The sequence below is a fragment of the Candoia aspera genome, chromosome 1, assembly GCF_035149785.1.
Source record: "Candoia aspera isolate rCanAsp1 chromosome 1, rCanAsp1.hap2, whole genome shotgun sequence".
NCBI lineage: Eukaryota > Metazoa > Chordata > Lepidosauria > Squamata > Boidae > Candoia > Candoia aspera.
The window spans coordinates 297,872,071-297,888,579 of record NC_086153.1 but is presented as its reverse complement, the minus strand read 5'-3'; the positions used below and the strand labels follow the sequence as shown (position 1 = coordinate 297,888,579).

Sequence of the window (16,509 nt, the reverse complement as noted above, 5' to 3'; positions counted from 1 at the left end):
AATGGAACATGATGTGCATAATTATGGTTTATATTTACCAAATGTTTAGGTATACATATAACTATCTAATTCAGTAGACCTCAGGGCGCAAACTGTCAGCCAGTTCTAAGCAGAAGTGTACCTGTGAGTTTAGAATTGAAGCTGATGCTTCTTAATTAGCAGAATCTTTAACACTGTTTAAATGCTCAGTTGCATACCTTTTCGGAGGGACTTAAATAAGGGGTAAAAAATCTCAGTCTAAGCATTCATAAGGTCACTATCCACACACAAAAGCGGTATCAAGCTGTTTCTCCTTATATCTTCAGTTCTTTAAGTAAGCAACCAGGATCATATTTTCTAATCCTTTATTATTAAAAAAATGCTATCCAACTGAGAGGGAATTCTCTATATAGATTTGGGGGGGTGGGGTGTCAGTCTTATATCCCACTGCATTTCTTACAGATTTCAATTTAACTTTAGTTAAATTCAATTATTTAGAGCAGATTCCTGGATTTGTGATATAAAGGTTATGAGACAAGTCAATTGTTTTTGAAACTTTAGGGGCTCATGGCATCATGTTACAAATCCCTGTCTACTAATGTGATTTGCCATGTTTCTACCTTAATAAAGCTTGAAATAATACAGTTTTTTAAAAGACACATTGGCATGTCCTGATTATTACCTACTTTTCTATTTCTCATTTTGTACGGCTAAACATGATTAACTATTGCCAGACCCGTTGTTATCCAATTTAGATATCATCCTTGACTTTGCTAAGTATGAGCTTGGTTATAACCCAGTAAACAACAGGATCATATCTATTAGAATTTGAAGATAATAACTGGAAATCAATGATAAATTATTGAAAAAAGACATTGAGGAATTCTATGGCAGATTGTAAGAGATACCAAATGTAGCATCAATGATTAGAATGCGAAAGTTGGAGAAATGGAGGAATCATACGAACATCTGGTTAAGGAAATACAATATTGCAGGATAAGTTAATTAATTTTGATGGACAACATTGGAATCAAATAGTCTATGTAATCGGAAAGACAGAGATGTGAAATCCAATCAACTAAGACATTTCCAAGTGCAGTTTGTAGAATAGACCATGAATTACTGGTTTCAAATCTATTTGTTAAGCTTAGAACTTTAAAGAGAATAGGATGCTTGCAGGATATGACCTGGAGAACATATAGTTGAAATACACAATCAGTATAAGGAACTTATTTGTTTTGCTTAACTTATGCAAATTTGGGGAACTATGGGAAAAGATATGTCCTGAAAAATAAAGCAGGAAAAAAATCCCCATAATTCCAAAGAGAAAAGATCTAAATGGTTTTCAAATCAAGGTTTCATGATAACCTGGGAAAGGCAGAGGATGAAAACCATGAACAGTGAGGAGGACATAGGATGACTGAATGTAGATTTTCAACATGAAGCAAACATGACATTCTATCTAAAAATGCATATAAAAAGAAAGGGGAAATAAGAGATCTTTTGAAGAAGATCTAAGAAATCATAGAACATTTATAGCTAAGGTAGGAATAATCAAGGATAATCACAGAAAAGAGCTGGCAGAAGCAAATGAGGTCAAGTGAAAACAACAATTATACTGAAACACTTCACAAACAAGTTTATAGAATGGCATAAACATTTTTAGAGAATGTTTCTGACTTCTTTATAAAGTGAGGAATGACAGGTAATAAACCAGCTGTCAAACAGCAAAGTACCAGACACAGATAAAATACCCATTGAAGTGCTCAAACCTTCAGGAAATGAGGCAGTTAAAGTGCTAACTGCACTATGTTAACACATATGGAAGAAAACTTTGTGTACTGTATTTGAAAAGATCAAAATATATACTGGAAAAGATAGGTATAAGAGAATTCACAAATTAGAACAAGAATCTATGGTATAGAGAGAAATATTGGTGACTATATCAGTATCAAAGAAAGGAGATGTAAAGGAATGTACAATTTACTGAACTATTGTAATAATTCCTGATACAAATGAAATTTTGCTTAAGAACATACAAACACAAATAAAGCATAAATACCAAATGAAGAGGCAGGATTTAGGAAAGTCAGAGGGATGCAAGACTGGATAGCCAACATAAGATGGAGAGAGAGATTACCACAAAGCCTTTGACCATGTAGATTATGTCAGAGTGTGGAATACATTAAGACTAATAGCTGTGCCAGAACACCTAATTATTTTTCTGAGGAAACTTTACAGTGACAAGAAACTACTGTAAGGACTGAATTTCAGAGTAAGTATTTCAGAATAAAGGAAGGAGACAGATAAGGATTCATATGGTTACTAAGAGTATCATGAAATGCAGTAAGAACCAATCAATTGGACCAAATAAAGGCTGATGGCAAGCAGAAATTCACATACTTTGGGCATGTGATACAAGCAGGTAATGAATTAGAAGTATCTGCTATGTTTGGCAAGGTTGAGGATAGTAAAGGAAGAAGGCAAAGACAGGAGATAAATTGGATAGCAGGATCAAATAGATTACTGTAATATCCTTGGAAGAGCTCCAGATTGTCGCTAGAATGAGGTGAAGATGGTGAGCTTTTGTTCATACATTCACTAGTTGAATCCAATTTGATGACACAGGACTAAGTAATAATTCACTTCTAACAAGTCTGAATGATCATCTGCTTTTTCTGTTGAAAGACGTTCTAAATTTTCAGCTGTCTCTAAATACCTGTTCTTTTTTGATGCTGTATTTTCCATTGATTGCACAGGGTATGAATATACTTCTCGATTGCCCTTATTTTTGTACTGTTTTATTCTTGCTCAGAACATACAGCAAAAAGCAAAAATATCCACTTTGTCAAGACTATTTTCCCCCTTGCTGTTTTAATCCCCTTCTTGTTGATGCCAGTAGATTGCAGAGTTTATTCTCTCAGGCCATAAGAGTAAGAAGAAACAAGTAACAAATGTGCCTGCAAATAGTGTGGAGTTGAGAGAATGAAAGGTTACGAAGAGACCATACAGATGCCAATAAATCAGTATTTTTCAGCCTTCTGCCAGGTGTGACAGACTACAACACCCATAGTTTAACACATTCAATGCACCTTAATTCAACACATCTAGAGGTCAAGTTGAAGATGGTAGCAATAAATCAGTGTCTTTTCCCAGAATATTAATACCACAGAATGCGGAATCAATTCTTTCTGTTCAAAATGTATCATATCGTAGAATAGGATGGAATGGAATGGAATGCCTAGAATATGTTTTAGCCTTTATTTATATAAGTTAACAAGCATATTAATGCCTACACACATACACGGCACATCCTCATGTAGAATGCTATGCACAGATGGTTCTTAAACAGTTCTTAGCACAGAATTATTTCTTTAAAAATTACATTTCTGTCAAATCATCTACAGGCAATTCAAATGCCTGTTTTTAAACAATCTGAAAATAATATTTCAAAATAAAACAAATAACAAATCTAACAATGAGATAAAATTCCAACTTAAATTCTATAAAACTTAATTCCATCCTAATACTGACCAAAAGCTCAAAGAAAAGATACCAGTTTTGCTTAGAAAAAAATGTTGAAAATGTTGAAGAAATGTTGAAGTACTCCATTGTAGAAGAACAGTTTCTGTGCTTGATGGCAAACATCTCAAATTCTGAAGGCACTTAGCTCACAGTCTCAGACTCTAAATAAACAGGCAGATTTACAAGCTAAGCTGGTCTTATCCAGATTGTTTCTTTGTTATTTAATATTGCATCCAATGACCAGCAGAAATCTTGATGTAGTGCGGTAATGCAGACTGAATGAATCCATAAGCCAAAATCCTTGAATTCAGTTTTGGAGAGACAGATGGGCCTCATTATCCGAATAGGACATTTACCTGGTGAGAACTCACGGAGACTTATGTGCTAGGTTGCCTCTTTGTGATACTTTACTCCTTCCCAATGGGACAGAAACTAAGATGGACAGTTAGGCCCAGAGAGCATAAAGAGTCTCACCCGAGGGCCAAAGTAACCATGCATGTGCCTGTTAAACAAGCATCATTATAATTATGTAGTGGGAGTAGGGGTAAATTTTTTCATACAAAAAGGAGTTAAAATGGATGGGAAAGAAGGTCACTTCTCACCACAACTTTACTTCAGTATTTTAAATACTTTTCCCCTGATACCCTAAGTTTGTCAACAGGGATACATTATTTTAAAATAACAGACAGATAATGCAAGGAAAGATAATATGAAGAGTGGGGGGGGGGATTCTCTCCCCAGACTCTGTGTGTGTGTACCTTCAAGTCAACCTTGACTTCTGGCAACTCCCTGGAAAGGTCCCTGCAGTTTTCTTGGTAAAGATTTTCAGAAGTGGTTTGCCATTGCCTGCTTCCTAGGGCTGAGAAAGAGTGACTGGCCCAACATCACCCAGCTGACTTTGTACCTAAGGCAGGACTAGAACTCATGGTCTCCCAGTTTTAGCCTGGTGCCTTTAACCACTACATCAAACTGGCTTGTCTCTTTAGTCTAAGTTATTTGCTTAATATCTCAAGGAGCAAGGACTTACTGTATTCAGTAAGCAACAGTTTGATTTGATCCTGTGACCTCTTTCTTTTGGAGGAAAATATCTGTTCCTTATATTCTGTACAGTTTACTGAAAGGCCTGGCTTGAACTTATTTTAATCCTCTGTTGCAGAGTGTTTTGTCAAGTGAAGATGTAAATTGGGTCTCTCTAGTCCCAATCCAACGCTAAACCTGTAAATTACATTGGTGTCTTAACCTCTGCTGTAAGTGGTTTTCTGGACTGACAAACTTCCAACCCATCATGTATAGACAAATACAATCCACATAAGTTAAGAGATAAAAACAGCATAACACCAATCTGAAAATGGACTAAATTTATACAAAGTCCTGGGAAAATTAAGCAAGGGAGTTGAAAGGTACAAAAAAAGTTAAAGTAGGCATGCCAGACTAATCAACTTGGAAAGCGTGGATACTGTCTTTGAGAAGATCAACTCTCTTAGGGTTGCCTGTCTCCATTCAGGTGGTAGAAACACCTGGAGGAGTGCTTCTAAAGCATTTAAGTTACAAGGAGACTGATGTGGAAGCAAACTATTTAGGACTCTGTGGATGAAGACAGCAAAAGTTGTAGCTGAAGTGAAACCAATGTGGACATTGTATAATGTATAACATAAATCTATAAAGGGGTAAAAGAGAAGATAACAAACTGAACACCAAAATGGTAATGCAAACAAGACTATGAAAGTAAAAAGGGGGAAAGATGTGAAATCAAAGATACCTCAAGTTGGCTTGATGACATCATAGACACCTCCATGTTGTTTGTTTACCAAACATATAGAGGTGGTTTCTATTGCTAGCTTTGAAGATTTTTTTTTACTTTATATTCTTGTCTATAATGTAGGTCAAGAATTTCCAATGATCTCCCATCAAAATACATTAACCAGGTTGCTCCTGCTTAGCTTCCAAAGCCAGTTAGTGTCATCTTGAAAATGAGTGAAAAGTCTTTTGATATTCTCTTCTCCCACTTCAAATGAAATATAGGGGAAATTTTGCATTTGGTGTGGTACTAGTAGAAGAAGTTAGTGAATCCTTTTTCATTATCCAGTCAAAATCACTTCCCTTACACTAATTCTCTCCTAGAAACAAAGGAAGCTATTTTATATCAGACAAGGTCACTGGTCTGACTTCTGGTGGGAATATGGTGGACTGAGCAGCTATGCCTGCAAGCTCCACAGGCAGAACTGGCATCGTGGCAGTCTTTCTGGGCTCAGGCTAGTTTCTTCTGTAGCCCAGAGCATTTTTCCAGATCAAAGAAAATGCTTGGAATTCACCCATTCGTGCTCTGGATGGCAAGTTGCAGCCAGGAGATTGTGGACAGCATGCATGATCAATGGGTAAGACTTCGCTGGGAGGCTGGGATTTCACCATTTCCAAGCCATGCTGCAGCCCTTAAAGGGACATTAAATCCAGCCACCCCATTTCTAAAGCACCCAATTTATTTTTAAGTTTTTGTACCCTAAGAGAGGCTTTCTACAGTAAGAAGTAGACTTCTTGGTGCTTATTGTTATTTCTGGATTACATTTTAAAATCTTTTAAAGTTTTGGTTTGTTTTCCCATTTAAAGATTAAGGAGGACTGAGAATAAATAATTGCCTTCCTGTTATCATTTTTTGTACTGAATTTGAAGGATTGAATATTTCCCGACATGTTGGATTTGCCGTTTTGAATGTTTAGCTTTCTGTCCACTTTCCCCAGGACCTGCTTGTTAGCGCGCACTCTTTATTTATTTATATATATATATATATATATATATATATATATATATATATATATTCCATTTCTATAGCTGCCCATCTCAACCAGTGACTCTGGGTGGCTCACAACATGCCAATGATATTCAGAAGTTTTTCATTAACTCATTAACTCCTATCTGTGCAAGGCAACTATCTAGAGGGTGCTATAATCTACTGCCTGAAATATGGAGGATTTCAAGGAGGCTTTTTCAGAGTTTTGTTGTGAGTCTGAGCAAACCTTTAAAGAGATCTTTTCAGATTGCTGTCAGACTATTCTGCAGAATATTCGGGACATTGGGGAGGAAATTATTTCTAAAGTGTGTTATCTGGCTGAAGATGTTATGGAAGAAGATGAAGCTTTTGACAAGGATGATCTTTCTACTGATAGCAAGACTGGAGTAATGCCAGATGAAGACTATATTTTGGTGCTGAAGGGGTTAAAGTGACAGTCTGAGCTGCAGCTTACAAGGAGAGTTGTTTTTCTGAGGAATTGTTATGCTTTCTGAGGAAATGTTATGGTAGAATATCTGCTTTTTGGGATTTTTGCTGAGAAGTTTGAGTTTTTAAGGGGGGCAGCTGGGCTGTTTGATTTTTGCAAGAAAAATGCCTTAAGTGTAATAGGGAGATGTGTAAATGTCTTAGTATATTTTGAAGTGGGGTAAAATTTAAGAATGTATAATTGGATTGACAATGAGGCCATTATGATTTCATTTCTCTTTAATTATTTGGATTAAGATTCACTACACTTTTCTTAAGGTTTGTTTGATTTGTAAGATTTATAAGGCATCTATAAGACATAATAATAATTGCTTGGTTTTTAGGTTTAATAGGGTTAAGATTGCTGTAGTATTATTAATTTTTATTATAGTAGACAGAAATGTATAGAATAGTGCTAGGAAGGAAACAAATAAATGTTCTATGGAGGAGGGAAGTTGGTTTAGAAATTTATATTTTTGTTCCTTTTTTATATAAGGGGAAGAAGCAATTGCATTAGTGATTTGTATATGTGCTAATGGAAGGATTTTTAGAAATAATGTGATCTTGGTTTGATATAGAGTAAGGGATTGATTATGGAAATTGCTGTATATTCCTGCTGTTGAAAGTCCGAAGTCACTTCTCTATGTAATCTTCCAAATTCTTTTTTCCTGTGTTTCACACTTTTTAAGGGTTTTTTTTGTAGTTTTTTGTAGATTTTATCTTTGTTTCAAACTCAATAAATTTCTTTAATAAAAAAACAAACAAGATTGTTGGTCTATTTAACTGGCTGTCACTGATTGAGAGCAGCTCCCCAGAATTTCAAACATATTTTTTTCAACCCTACCTTGATATATCCAAAAAAACTCTGCGAATCTGTCCATGCAAAGAATATTCCCTGAGCTCCCAGATACGTAGGAACTACCAAATGGGAAATCAGCATGGGGTTGGGGGTGGTGTTTTCAAACCTGCCCATGATCAATTCCTTCACCAGGATTTTAAACAAATTTCTTCTGACTTCTATCAAGCTTTTATGCAAGATATCCAGGACCTTGTGGAAAACATGAGATCTAAAATGTGCCATCAGGTTCGGGATGTGGTGGATGGAATTGAGGAATTTAAGAGCGATAGAAACTTTTTTTTTTTTTTAAGACTGAGATTGGGATTTTTATTGAGATGCTGGATGAAGATTGGATAATGGAGTTGGAGAAATCTAAGGGAGAGAGTGATCTGCAAGCCATAAGTAAAATCGATCTCCTAGTGGAATGCCATGAAAAGAACCTGGAATCTTTGAGGGGGGCAGTTGGGCTGTTTGATTCTTTCAAGAGGAAAGCTCTGTGCACATTGTGGGGATGTGTAACTGCTTTGGTTTATTTGGAAGTGGGATAAGGGTTGAAGAATGTTCATCTGGTTTGCTTTAAGTATTTGATTGATGCTATTTGCCTTTAAAGATTTGGATTTACTGTATTGAATTGGCTTTGGTTTTGGGGTTTATTAAGATTAAAATTATTAAAACTGTTGTATTGGGGTTAAAGAATGTTTATCTGGTTTGCTTTAAGGATTTGATATTATTCCCTTTTAAACATACAGAATTACTGTTTTGAATTGTCTTTGTTTTCTGGGTTTGTTCAGATTGGGATTATTAAAATTGTACTATTAAGTATAATAGCAGACAACATGTGCTTTTTAATTTGATTCTTATTATAGTAGACAGAAATGTATAGAATAGTGGTAGGAAGGGAATAATTAAATAGGTGTTATCTTTTGGAGGGGAGAAAGATGTCTAGGAGGTTTATATGATTTTTTTTCTTTATTTTAATATAAGGAGGAGTAACTGTGCTTAGTGATTTTTATTATGTGTTAAAGTGAAATGATTTATAGAAATAATGTGGTATTTGGGTCTAATATAAAGGAATTGATTATGGAAATTTTTGTATATCCTTGCTGTTAAAAGTCAGAAGCCACATCTTTTTGTAAATTTGAAAAAAAATTCTGTTGTGTTTCACAAACGTTTTTAGGGTTTTTTTTCTTTCTTTGGGTTGTTGTTTTTTTTGGTTTTTTGTATTTTTATTCTTCTCTTGAAACCTAATAAAATTTAATATATATAAAAAAAGTCTGGCATTAGTTTGAAAATGGCACTGACAGAAGAACAGAAGTTGTATTATGTGTGAATGGTTTATTGTCTGACTCACAAATGCTTCAGCAAGGAGCTGAAGTGGATGTTTCTACTGCAACAAGAATTGCCATATCAATGAGCATCCCATGTTTATTACTAGATTTTATAAAGAATACAGCATGGTCAGAATGTATGAACTTATTAAACAATATTTTAACAATTGCTAAAATTGGGTGCCAGTTTATTGAACATTCTTGTCTAAATCGATTGTTAATTATTTTTAATTAGTGCATTGTAAGCATTCTCTTCAATGCATGTATAATGACAAGTATGATAAAGAAATACATGTATACTACAATTTAAGAATAACATGAAAAGTGTCCTGTACAACATTGGGCTTTATGATCTTGATTACTAATGCTCTGAGACAGGCCAAAAGATCAAAAATATAAGGAGACCATGACTTCCTAAGGTGGAACAGGAAGCATTAGTACTTGTTTCCTTGGTAAAAAATACAGATTAGATAGAATTATAAAACAGAAGTGTTCAAATTACTGTTTTTATAATTCTCTGTTTTCCTAGTGCCACCCTAAGATATATGTCAGTGCTTCAATTCCTGGAATCCTCTTATAGGGCAGTTTTTTTCCTAATCAGGAGAACAAGTCAGAGAAAGAGGGAGAACACCTAGGATATCTTATTTAATTTTAGACTTACATTGGATTTTATACTATGTGTTTTTTAGGCTTTGGCTCACCAGGATTTACACATCAGAGATGAAAGGAATGGTTCAGTAGGCCACAACAATTCCAACTAAGAAATGCATGACATAGCTCTATTTAGTGTTCCCATTATCACCATTGGTATAGATATGCTCCAGAAATACTAACCTCTAGTATGCCCAAGATAGTTCACTCCAGTGAGCAAATAAAAGCAGTTGCAGGATCCAGAACCATCCAGGAGTTATCAGATATAACTATCTGATCAAAATTAATGGAGAAACTCCACTATGAGAAACCGGAGGCAAGGGCAGACACTGATTCATAAGAGCTGGACGAAGCATCAAATCCAATCACCTGCTCAGTGCAAGAATGGAAATTAAAGACTCCCTGACAGACACTTTTTCACTTTTGCTTGAATGCATCCAAGGAAGGGGAATTCACCACTTCTCTGGGTAATTGTTTCCACTATTAAACAGTTAGAAAGTTAGGAACAGTTACAGTTGGGAAGTTTTTTCTACCGTTCAATTGGAATCTGCTTTTCTGTAACTTAAACTCCTTATTCCATGTGCTGTGCTCTGGAATGATAGAGAATGGGAATTGACCTACTTCTATGTGGTAATTTCTCTGTATAGGTCTTTAAAATGCAGTTTGCAAAATGGGATATATAGCAAGATATATTAAATCGTGGATGTATTAAATCATGCATTGCAGAGAGTATGTTTTCTCCCTCTATTATAATAATAGTACTGAGGTTCATTCAACAAAGTTGAACAGTGGGAGGCTCTTGCACAGTATATAGTTAATTTGTGGAGTATATAGTTAATTTTGTACACAAAATTAAAGTTTTAAATGGAGATTAGAAAAGGTTTTGGTAAAACTAGTAATGTCTACTAGTCATTAGGGCTAAATTTTATGTCCAGAATGCTATCTGGTAGCCAACTATTTTTCTTCCATTCTTCTTGCAAGTTCTGAAAATCTCCTCTGGAAGACTGGAGATGGAGTCATCATGCAACCTACCATAGACTTCCACAAGCTCTTACTGCCTTTCTCAGAATCACGAAAACAGCATCCTGGGGCAGATGCAGATAGAAAAGGGGTAGGGCTTGCATTGCTACATTTGATGGAATGTCTAACAGACCCCAGGAAAACAGCGGAGGAAATTAGACTGTTGCAAAAGTCCCTCTTCTGGGGGAGATGGGCGGTGGCTAAATTTGAGTACTAAATAAATAAATAAGGGACAGCCCAGCCCAGGGGAAGAGGGAAGCTTGGGAAAGAGAGCAACTGTGCCTTAATTATGCTAGGTATAAACTGAGTGGAAGAAGTGCTTTCAAGATTCTGTTACGTTGCCCTATCAGCAATAAAGATATTTCCAAAAGTCCAAGTGGTTCTTGTTCCTTGGGTTTGCCAGCTTCATAGGGCTTGGCTTTAGTCTTGAAGGCCTATCAAAGCAATTCTCCTATCAACTTATACCTAGTGTAATTAAGGAAGAGTTTCACTGAGTCTCTTTCTGTATATATGGTAAGAAAAGTTCTGATAGAGCCCCTCTCTATGAGATTTACAACGTGAAGCAAATTTAGGGAATAGAAAGGAAAAGGAGGCATAAATAAGCAAGGTAGACTATGTGATTAGGGACCCGGTGGTGCTGCTGGTTAAACCGCTGAGCTGCTGAGCTTGCCGATCGGAAAGTTGGCGGTTCAAATCCGCATGACGGGGTGAGCTCCGGTTGCTAGTCCCAGCTCCTGCCAACCTAGCAGTTCGAAAACGTGCAAATGTGAGTAGATTAATAGGTACCGCTTCAGCAGGCAGGTAACGATATTCTGTTTAGTCATGCCGGCCACACGACCACAGAAGTGTCTATGGACAAATGCCGGCTCTTCAGCTTTGAAATGGAGATGAGCACCGCCCCCTAGAGTTGGACACGACTGGACTTAATGTCAAAGGAAACCTTTACCTTAACCTAGACTATGTGATTATTTTACAGCTTAGGTACAGTTGGAAAGTACTATTAAGAAATGTTCCAAAAGCCCTTTTGAAAAAACAACTTTTGATGAAAAGGAAGAATGGCTTCGAATTTCTTTTAAAAACTGCACTGTCATCAGAAATATGCTTCAAACAAGTAAGACTTCATCAGCTGACATAATGTCCTTTGGCCAGGAGATGGAGTTAATGGAGACACAAGGTACAAGAAATCCAAATAAAATAATATTCTCTTGAATTTTAACCTTGGAATTCAAAGGCTTGTGCAAATGACAGATACCTGGAAAGAAAGTCCTTGCAAACAAGAAGAAATTATTCCAAAACATGGAACAGAGAAAAAGACTTTGACTAGTCTGACCCAAAATCTGAAGTAGATTAAAGTTATTGAAACAATCATTTTTTAAATAAGTAACCAGAAATGTAAATCTGGACAATGTAATTTTTAAAAAAATGCAGAATTAGAGATTGATGTTCAAAATTACACTTTATTTTGCATACAGTGAGTTAATTTTATCTCCATACAAACCAGTTGTTAGTTCAAAAAGTCTTCCTGACATGAAATAAATGTTTATGAAATCTCTCCCTTAGGAGAAATGAGCAGTAGTTTACCATTATGCTGCTTTTTGGGAGTCAACAGACCCATTCTAGGGATATGCTCCCTTCTCCCCATTTAAACCTCCTGGTTTCCCCAACATTATTCCAATCTCTTTCAGCAGGGGGCAATGGCTTTCTCCACATTTAACATATAGATAAACTTTCACTGAAGGCTGAGTAATAGTTAGAAAAATGGGGTCATATTCTGGGGTGAAGTATGTGCTCCGCATTCAGAATTTCCTAGGATCAAGCCCTGGTATTTCTAGTTAAAGGGATCAGGTAGCAAGTGACAGGAAAGGTCTCAGCTGGAGACCCTGGAGAATCACTGCTGGTGAGAGCAAACATAGAAGCAAATAGTCTGACCTTGTGCAAAGCAGTCTCCTAAGCCTTGTATAGGTGATATGGTTTTGTATTATACTCATGATGACAGAAGGAGAATAAATAGTAACTGTGACTGCATGCTGTTCTGTTTGGCAAAACTGTAAGATCAAGCTGAGCCTGGGGCTTTCCCCATATATCTTTCATTTGTACAAAGAACAAATAAACAGGAGAGACACTTGGCAATGTTACACAAGTGAACAAGGGATGAATGTTTTGAAGGATTTTATTGAAGTTGGCATTATTGAGCAAATAACAAGTTCCACAGTTATTCTAGGGTTTTTTTAATCAGATATTTTATTCTAGGTCAGGCAGTGTCCAATGGATGCTTCAACTAAGTCTGAACTTGTTTTGTTTCATATTCTTGAAGACTAGAAATCTAACCGGTAAAATTTATTCAGCACTTAATCTCTTAATTAATAGGCCCATGGTTTGTCAAATAAAATGCTGAAATTATGGATCAGATATACCTTCAGAATTCTTGCAATGTCTAACATGCCTAATATTTATTTCCAAAGAAACAGTGTTTAAAATTTGGTTGTAACTTGTACACTTTTAGTATTTGATATATAATCACTTCTGACCCTGCAGAAGATCTCACCAAGAACCTACTGCACATTTAAAAAAAAAAGGTAACAAGGGGAAGCATCCTGTCACATAGAACAAAGTAATTAAACATAGATTTTCCATAGCTTCTATCTATAAGATTTTGTTTACATTAGTTGGTTGAAAATAATTAATTAAAAATGGTCATATCCTTATTAATGCAAAAAGGCCACTATTCCCTAACATTAAAATAGTTCCTATGTTACCATACTGCTTTCATAAAATTTGAGACATTGCTAACCATATATGGTATTCTAGCCGTGACATAATGGATCAGTGCAAGCCCTCTTATGCAGAGGTTTTTGGAATAGTAAGTTCCATGGCCATGTTTGATTTTATGCCGTATTTATTATATATTTTAAATTTATTTATTGTTTTTCTCTCCATAGGGAAATTATGGGATTATTTGGGAGGGGTATTATTTGGATTCCCTGTAAGAAATGAGTGAGATACACACCCATAATCAGCATTTGACTTGTAAATTAATTCTGAAACAATTAGTTGCTATTTAACATTGTCTTCATTCTGAACATTTCAAAAGAATCTCACATTTCTGTGATTATGACAAAGGGAACATACAAAAGATGACCCAAACTCACAATCTAAAAACCAGTTGTGAAAACAGATCTTCAATCCTAGGCTTTCCTTCCCAAAACAGATACCCGTTCATTATCCTGCCTTATAGTCCCTTGTCCATGTGATTTCCATTTCATTTTAGCACCTTCCAGGAGAGGTGAAAATGTATTAATATAGCTATCATGTAGTATACTAGCTCAAGAAACCCTTACCCAACTTGATATCTTCAACATGGTTTGAACTACAACTAATACTTGACTACTGGCCAACTGCAGTTATAGTCTAAAACGTCTAAAAGGTAGTAGTTTGGGGAAGGTGACCATAAAGTACTACTAAAAGCTCACTGGTCTTTGCAAATTTTAAAGTTGCATTTCATAATTTAATTGCAGGATTAGGTTTTCTTAATTGTCTTTTTTTTAAAAAAAAATATGGCCCTATAAAATTAATTTGGGTTGTTTAGATTTCACCAGGAGGACTTCCAAAGACTTACCACTTCCCTGCACTATATTTGGAAATGCACGTTTCTGGCTTCCTTTTGTTCTAGCTGCTGTTTTGCACTTCCCACTTTTCCAGCTGTGACCCTGCAAAATACAGTGAATCTATAGCACCATGTATACATGAAAAAACACCAAAAACTCTAGTGGAAAAATAAATAAGAACAGAATGCCACCATTGGGAAAGGCAAGACAAAACCAAGCCCAGCTTCGCGAATTCATGCTATTTAGAACAGTGCATCCAACTCAAGAAAGCAATGACCCAGTTTCCCAGCTGGGACACTTTCAGCCATAGGAAGAGTTCATGCAGGTTGATATACCACAGGCTCAGGGCCTCAGAAAGGGATATCTGGGCCTTTCTGAACAGGGAGTTACTCTTCCTTCTTTGATACCTGAACAAAACCCAAAAAGAAATGCATTAACCATCACATAAACTAGCAATAAAATACCCACAGAGGAACAGTTTCTCAAATATAAGTATTTTGTAATTTGGAGCTGAGTACAATAAATGTAGTGTCTTCTGATTTACATAGTGGCTCTTCTCATCTATATACTACTAAAATAAACACTCATGTCTGTCTGTTTGTAACTTTCAATTGGGCAAAATGGTGCATCATAGGGCAACAATTTTTGAAGCAAGATACCTCAAATGGGCTAACCTAAAGAATGCGTTCATAATCCAGGACCCATTACTCCTGTCAGATTGAAATTCAAAGTCGCCACCATGCCTTCTGACTACACTTCCCAGAAACCCATAGGTTGTGTGGCGCAAGAGAAGATGGGAGGGCATAACCCCAGTCTCTCTTCCCACCTCCCTCTGGACCCTGCGCCCAAATGGCTGGCAGCAAAGCCCAATGGACAAGCAGCGATTGGCTGCTTTGGAACCAAGGCTGAAATACGAAATCTTTTAACAACAGTGGGCAGCGAGAAAGGATGAGGGAGCGACTTGGATGCCTGCTGGTGAGTTAGGGCTGGATGGGGAACGCCAGCAGTCGACAGGTGAGCCTTCTTCCTGGAAGGAGGGGGCCCTTGGGGACATGTCAGGATGGGGAGCGATGGTGCAGTTTTCCTCACGGTCTGTGGCTCCCTTTGTTCTCCCTCCCACTAGCAAAGTGGCAGGCAGTTCCGTGGGTCAGCCAAGGAGGAAAAGGAGTAATTTCCGATGCTCTCTGCCAGCTTCCCACAAGCCAAGTCAATGGGGAAGCCAGCAGGAAGTTGGAAGTTGCTCCTGTCCCACTACTTTTTTGCCCGCCTGTGGTCATTCTGTTTCTCTGTTTAGGTAAGGAAATATCTCTGAAAGAATGACTCAGTGGGTCATGGGTTGTCTAGTGTGGGAAAGTGTCTCTCTTCATCTCTACTTTTGCATTAAGCTCTCTGATTACTCCATGCTTTATAGAAGAATGAGTATAACAAAGACATCAGTAACAATCCAAATGGGAGGAAGAAAATAAATTACTTAACCTTGTCTAGAGAAATCAGTAAGAGGAATCACAGAATCTTCAGCACTACTTTGAAGATAGGGATGGAGAGAACAGGTAAGAGTGAATAGGAAAGGACAGAAGATTGATGAAGATGGCAGGTAAAACAGAAAGACCATCACAGAAAGAGCCAAACACCAGCAAGCCCCATTTTGTATCGTTCCTCAAGTGGTGAATAGTATGCTATGTCTACAACTCCATAAGCCTTTTGTTTTGCTTTAACTGAATTTCTTTATGTTGTTTCAAGACAACACTAGATAATAAATATCAGGGCTGGACAAATGCTTTAAAAGAGGTATTTCACAATGATATGAAAGATATACAAAATATCTCTCTTGGAATCAGTGAAGCGTCTGTTCCTTTTCCAAGCTCACACAACTATTTTGTAAGCTGTTCCCAGTTGTTTCCACATGCATATGCATGCATGTCCATTTTGTTTCAATTTGAAAAAAGGAAAGTGAAATAGCTGCATGTGCACATGTTTGTGTAGATAGCTGGGAACAGCTATTTTAATGATTTGGAGAAGTGCTTCATACATGCCCACTCATGTAGCAAAGTATCTCTTTTGAAGTATTTGCATAACTCCAATAAATATTTTATGACTACTATTGTCTACCACATGGAAAAATGCACCAAGCCTAGTTTTGTAGCTTCTGCCATTTCAAAGTCATTGGAAACAGTGTCAATTAACAGTTCAGAATCCTGATTATGCAGACTGATGGATAAACAGTTAGAAAAGAGCCAAGGAACACTGTTTTTATATATGATAACTGCAGCGAGATTATTGTATGCACAAAGATGGAAAGATTTGGCAATACCT

General features: G+C 36.6%; 1 protein-coding gene across 2 annotated transcripts in view; it reads right to left on the bottom strand.

The window, feature by feature from the left end:
• Nucleotides 1–13,541: 13,541 nt before the first annotated feature.
• Nucleotides 13,542–16,509, bottom strand: part of ADCK1 (aarF domain containing kinase 1) — a 114,660-nt gene continuing 111,692 nt past the window's right edge. For both annotated transcript variants that reach the window (XM_063290179.1, XM_063290180.1), the window contains one exon: nt 13,542–14,603. In XM_063290179.1, coding sequence (XP_063146249.1) covers nt 14,435–14,603 — 169 coding nt within the window. In that variant the 3' untranslated portion in view covers nt 13,542–14,434. The remainder of the gene's footprint in view (nt 14,604–16,509) is intronic.